At 40.2% G+C, this 6,191-nt stretch overlaps 1 protein-coding gene across 3 annotated transcripts; it reads left to right on the top strand.

Moving 5' to 3' along the window:
- Positions 1-1,271, top strand: LOC110036929. 3 transcript variants are annotated; one of them, XM_020741508.1, is made up of 4 exons: positions 3-270; positions 346-367; positions 458-587; positions 671-1,267. In XM_020741508.1, exons 3-4 carry the CDS (start codon positions 491-493, stop codon positions 1,198-1,200), a joined length of 627 nt encoding a protein of 208 aa, XP_020597167.1. In that variant the 5' UTR covers positions 3-270; positions 346-367; positions 458-490; the 3' UTR covers positions 1,201-1,267. The 3 variants fall into 3 exon arrangements, with proteins under 3 accessions (XP_020597160.1, XP_020597167.1, XP_020597152.1); XM_020741501.1 differs by lacking the exon at positions 346-367 and having other exon boundaries at positions 1-270; positions 683-1,271; XM_020741493.1 differs by lacking the exon at positions 346-367 and having other exon boundaries at positions 4-270; positions 671-1,265.
- Positions 1,272-6,191: the final 4,920 nt, after the last annotated feature.

Here is a 6,191-nt window from a genome sequence, read left to right as displayed (position 1 = left end):
AATTTCTGTAAATCCAGTATAATTTCACGCCTAAACGGGGGTGTGATATGAGGAAGTGTTCCTATATATAACACCAGTCCGACGGTCAGACTGTAGTTTTGACTCGAACGTCTTGTAATTCTGGAGTGATTATTCTGCTCTCGTCACACACCTACGACGGTGGAGCAGCTCCCAACTCCGGCCGCCCTTCGTCCTCTCCATCGCTTGCGGAGTTCGTAAAGCTCCCATTTCCCAATGGATTACGAACGGATTGAGAAACCCTCACTCACGGTAAATGTTCTCTCGTCCTTTGTTTCTTGCCCACACCTCCGATCTCAGCTTTCTCTTCTCTCAATGCTATCACAGAGCACAATCCCTGATCTGAGAGGTTCACGTTTTACGTTTGGTTTCCTGCCATTTTTTGTCGGATTGCACTTTTTCCTCGATGCTGACGAGCTCGTCCTGTTTCTTGCTGCAGGGTGGAGGGTTTTCTCCGGGTAAGCTCAGGGCTATGCTTCTTGGAGTGGAGAAGAGGAGGCAGGATGAGAAAGAGGAGCTGGAGGCGAGGTTTTCTTTAACATCTGACCTCGGAGAGGCAGAGGACCGACGTGAGATCTAAATGTCTCTTTATTTATTTGTTTCGTGTGAGCTCTATTGCCTGAACTGTGGCGCTGAGGTTCGATTTTGCAAGGTACGAGCACAGCCGATAACTACAAGGATGTGGAAATAGTGAGCCTGAGTTCTAGGGTTCCAGCGCAGGAGGAGGATTCGCTGGATGCGGACAGCGTGTTGTCCGGATTCGAGTTCCAGCGGGCGGAGCGTGCTCAGCATCATCGGTCGGTGTTAATGCCGCCGTTCTCGAAGCCGGCGCCTTCTAAGTGGGACGACGCGCAAAAGTGGATCGCTAGCCCGACGTCGAGTAGACAAGGGAAAGGTGGGACGGCGCAGCCGAAGAAGACCGGGTTAATGGGGCATGGTGGTAGGCAGCAGGCGGTGGCGTCGAAGGTGATTTTGGAAGTACCGGAGGAGGCGGGCACTAAGAAGATCGATCTGAACCAGGGAAGGAAGGAGACGTGCAGGAAGAAGGGGGTGACTGGGGCACCGGAGGCTTACTCTCTGGTGGACTGGGGCATCAGGTCGGCTCCTATGGTTGAGGACTCTATGCAAGATCCTGCAAGTAAGTACATGGTCCGCAGTTTGCATACGCAAATAAACTTTTGAAAGCAGATATATGCAACTGTGGTTTTTGCATGCCGGTGGTTTTACGCAAGTTACTTTTGATTCGCTTTTGACTGGGAGATTTTTACATTTTAAAATACATGTGCTCTCTTTTAAAAATTTATTTGATGTTCTTCTGCATGCATGCTTTTGCCAAGGAACTGAAATTGTCACTCAGCTATAACAAACTTAGCATTATGCGCGTTGAACTTTGAAGTTCTTAATGCTAAGATGTTATCATGTTAAAGTCTAACATACAAAGAACTTAGCTGAATCCTGTGAAACGTAATGGCATGTTTGGCTTTGTTGTACACGGGAGTTATCTTATTGCCTAACATCCAAATATAGAATAAAATTAGTTAATCATCCTTACTTTTTGATCATATTCCCTGTTAACTTCACGGCTGCACAGTTGTATTTAAAGGTGATCTAGACTAAAAAAATTATAATAATATTTGTTAGTTTATTTATGGAAAGTATATTCCGCCTAATATGAGAATTGTCGATGGAGAAAAATATTTACGTTTAAATTAAACTTTCGTTGGAAGGATTATAAAACATTTTTTTTGTCCATAAATTTTATTTTATTTTATTTTTTTAAAGGCCAAATGTCTTTTGCAATCCAGCATAACCACTTCTTGAGGATCCCGCCAATGTATTGTTTGAAGAGGGGCTGGTGTACTTTCTCTTATCCTCTCGCCATAAATAAATTGTTTTTATGGTTTAGACCCACGATCCTGGTCAAAATTGATTTTTGGGCGTACAGATTGAAAAAAAAATGGTGCTGTTTCAGTTGTGCCCAACAGTAATAAAGCTATTGCATGGTAAAGAGGCATCATTTGGTACCAAGGGGAAAAAGTCGTGCTGGCATGTTGCTTTAATGGCTTTTATATATATTTGGTCTCATATTAGTTCCGTGAAAGTTGATAATAAGTGGGCATGGCGAACTCTCATGTGATCTAGTTTCACGTACTTGGGCTAGCACTGAAAACTGTTCAAGTTTAAGTGGATCACAAAATGACCTTGAGCTTGAGTTGTTCAACTAGGATTTAGTTGTCAAGCAGGAAAGTGTTGCAATTTTGTGATGGGAAACCTGCCCACCCAGGATTGTTGGATTGCAATGCCAGATTTCCTTCAATGGAATTGATTTCCATGTAGGAATCTTATTATTTACACAAAGCTCCCCACCAATTAGAGTTTGCAAGTTAGAAGTTTGTAAATATGGAAGAGATAAATTAGAGGTGAATGGGCATATACTTACAACCCAGAAACTAGAATTCAACACTATAAATTAAAGCAAGAAGAATAAATAAACTAATTCTAGATGCGAGGAAGCTAGTCGCTTCGTGTTTTCTCCTCCTTTTGATTTGTTCTGAGAACTCCTTCCGTAGAGTTTTTGATCTTAGTGGGATGGAGAGTTCTGCAATTGAATCAATAAAATTCCATACACAAAAGTTGTAGGTAATTCAATTTGGAATAAATGAAGCTTTACATAACTTAATTCTAGTGAGAATTGAAAGAATGCTCAAAATGTCAATTGGGTAAAGCTATAGTTGTCACTACTCGGCCTAGGAATATGAATTACTAATACCGGTATGGATGGCAGTGTCATATCAGTGTAACATTTACAATAATCCTCAAAAATCTTCGAGACAGTAAAGAGCCACTAAATCATAAGAGTTCTTATACTTCACTTAAATACATAAGAATGTCCATTTTATAACTGATACGACATCGACAAGTTTTATCTTTTGGTATGAATCTCGAGGTGATCAGTACGAATCTCGGGGCATTTTCTTATCATGAAACATTCAAACTCGAATTTAAAATCATCCAGAACTCTGATTTCAACAAACTTGTAGTCAAATTGACCCGCTCGACGAGATGATCTCAATGGCACTAAAATTGGTCCAATCTGAGTCAAATCAAGTTCAGGTCAAACTATTATCAGTGCCTAATTAAAAGGTAAAATGGATTTCAAATCTAACAAACTTTTAGTCAAATCGAGCATCTTGACAAGAATAATCCAACGAACCAAAGAACACTCAATTCTGATGTAATTAAGACACTCAAATGTCCATAGAATGTCGTTTGATCGAGGAAATCTCTTTGAACGGTTTGATGTATTAGTCCGTATTTTTTTTATTTGCAGGGATGTCTCTCTTAAACTCTATAAATAACCTTACTCCACTCTTGAGAGGAGAGCTAGACCTTGAACAAGAGAAAGATCACAGCTTGGAGGAGAAGTTGAACACCCGAGTTCTTCGCTGAAAGTTCAGTGAATGTTGCTCGCTCTTGCAGCCGCTGACCACTGTCTATTGTCACTCGACCATCACCTGCTCCTTACGACAAAGTCTCTTGTGGAATCACAACATGCGTTGTGGAATCCCAATGTACGTTGCCACACAATGAAGCACCTTAGGGAGCAATACGTTGTCTAGTACTACGTGCAACGACACACCTCGAAGACAGTGTACTAGAGTTCCAACAACTATTCTCGACTGCAATCATTTCTGAAATATTGTACCTTGAAGAACTATGCAGTTATTTCCCACTTGTGAGACGAGGATTTGTGTTTGTAATCGCCAATTTATAGTGAATTGGTTTGAGGGCTAGGCCCCGCTGTTTTTTTTTTCTTCGATTTTTCCATGTAAAAACTTATGGTGTCTCTAGGTTTTTTTTTTCGATTTTTCCATGTAAAAACTTATGGTGTCTCTACCTACTACTTTTATTATCTGAGCGTGTGTTGGATTCTCATGTAATGCCAAGACAATAATTTATTACTCTACCGCTGTGAATCTTCTAGTGCACATATGATTGACACCGTTTGTGGGAATGACAATCTCATTATCAGAGGATCTATGAAACTTGCTAAATGACCACTAAACTCAACACTCGTACCAACTTAAGCATCTCGCTCCAACATTCATTATTCCAGGGGATAGTGACAATCTCATTATCGGAGGATCTATGAAACTTACTAAATGGCCACCAAACTCAACACTCGTACCAACTTGAGCATCTCGCTCCAACATTCATTATTCCAGGGGATAGTCATGGAGCCAAAGACATGAAGCCTCAACTGCTTCCCACCCTGGAAGATGTTATCTTACCGGTGAAGATGCCTTGTCTTCCTCTCTGGAGGGTCGAGTGTGTAGAATGAAGGAGTCTCATCGTAAGGTTTTCTAGCTCCTACGTGAGGCTCGACAACCAACACCGGAATAGTTAAATGGAACTTATCACCAGTACAAGAACAAGCAATAAGAAATGTCTCGTTTGAGCACACTCGTACTTGACTCCTTCCCTGTAGTGAAACTCTTCCACTGTCAATTAAAGACAACGACCTTCTCGATATTGTAAGTTGTACCAATTCGTTCGACACAGCTTGATCGACTGGTAATCCTCCAGAGCTTATGGGAAACTTGCCTTAGCCACATCTTAGTGTCGCTCTTGAAAAATTGATCCTTGATGAACCAAGATGTTTGATTCGAGATAAGTTTTCTCTGGGGGATAGGGATCGTTTCTTTGCTCATCATAACTTCCAAGAGTCCTCTCCCTTAGCCAAGATAGTCCTCCAACACCTCATCCTAGCGGGTTTCAAGCTCCCGTATGTTGATTTGTATGAAGGAATAACTGACCGACACAAACACGTCTACCACCATGGAACTATTATGCAGATTCAACGTGCTTTTGATGTTGTCAATGATATCCATTCAGTATTTTTTATCATCCACTGGTACGAATCCTACACCAGCCGTTGATTTGATTCATTTACGCTTGCTTTTCCAAAAAATCTTGAAATGGTGGGATTGCTTTTTGGACCACGTATGTGGTATTAGACCATGTTTTGCTAAATTAGTTATACAAGATGAGTATCAAGGAAAAGGAAGTTTTATTAGTTCATTTGATATTTCATCTTCAAGTTTTACATCTTTTTCAACAATTGAAAATGTGGGCTCTTTATAAAACTTATGTCTCTGATAACCACTCAATTGTGGTGCAACTTTTATTTTCAACCTAGCCACTGTATGAGAGAATAGTGGGTTATAGCTAAAGTATGAACATAGTGGTTGATTTTCTTATACATGGATAACTCAAACTTGCCTTGGCTTGGAGTAGTCGTTCTTCCTTCATCGTTTTCTTATAGGGATATCTTTCATAGGTTTTCTACATTCATTGTGGTGACAGACCAACCTACAATTTTTTAAATATGATACTTATTTTTCCCATATAGTTAGCTCATTCAAGCAATTTAGCAAGTCACTCACGAACCAAATCAAGCTATTGACCCAAAAAATATTTATTTTTAGTTGTATCTTAATAAGAGCATGATCAATCCTAAGGGATTCCATCCACCTCTTCTTTACGGTTCAATATCGTCAAGCCTCGTTCTGATACACAACACATATAGGTTAAGTCTTTAGTTGTATCTTAGTGGGAGCACGATCAATCTCAGGCCGATTCGATCCAATCTCTTTTGTATGGGTCAATGTCATCGAGCATCACTACGATGCACAATCCCGGATAGGTTAAAAGTCTTTGGTGGGCTGCATCCAACCCCATTCACACATGTTGATAAGTGAGCGACACACCAACTAGCAACCTTAGATGGATTAAAAGCCTTTGGTCGATTTTTGTTGGCCTCTTCCATTCTGTTAACATTGTCGAGTGATACTTGGATGCACAACCCAAAAAAGGTTAAAAACCATCGACAGATTTCTCCCACATCTGCTTTCTTATTGATCATAAAATTAAAACATATTACATTCACTGCAATATGAAAGAAAAATCGGATCATGCTGGGCATCTTGTGAATGAGCAAAGAAAATAAAAAAATACTCGCAGGGCAAATGGCCACCAAGTCAAAATCACTTATAACATCATCAATAGACACTCAGTCTTACTCATACAACACAAAATGGATAAACAAATGATAGAAAGAAAATGGACGACTGGATCGGTGTGACTCGTACAACATAACATAAATACATATG

The sequence above is a fragment of the Phalaenopsis equestris genome, unplaced genomic scaffold, assembly GCF_001263595.1.
Source record: "Phalaenopsis equestris unplaced genomic scaffold, ASM126359v1 Scaffold000002, whole genome shotgun sequence".
In the NCBI taxonomy this organism is placed as follows: domain Eukaryota; kingdom Viridiplantae; phylum Streptophyta; class Magnoliopsida; order Asparagales; family Orchidaceae; genus Phalaenopsis; species Phalaenopsis equestris.
The sequence above is the reverse complement of the archived record's forward strand: the minus strand, read 5'-3'. Positions and strand labels throughout refer to the sequence as shown.

Coding starts and splice junctions, on each gene's coding strand:
- LOC110036929 (XM_020741493.1), top strand. CDS start 235: ATGGATTACGAACGGATTGAGAAACCCTCACTCACG. Junction 271..457: donor TTGAGAAACCCTCACTCACG/GTAAATGTTCTC, acceptor TTCTTGCTGCAG/GGTGGAGGGTTTTCTCCGGG. Junction 588..670: donor CGGAGAGGCAGAGGACCGAC/GTGAGATCTAAA, acceptor CGATTTTGCAAG/GTACGAGCACAGCCGATAAC.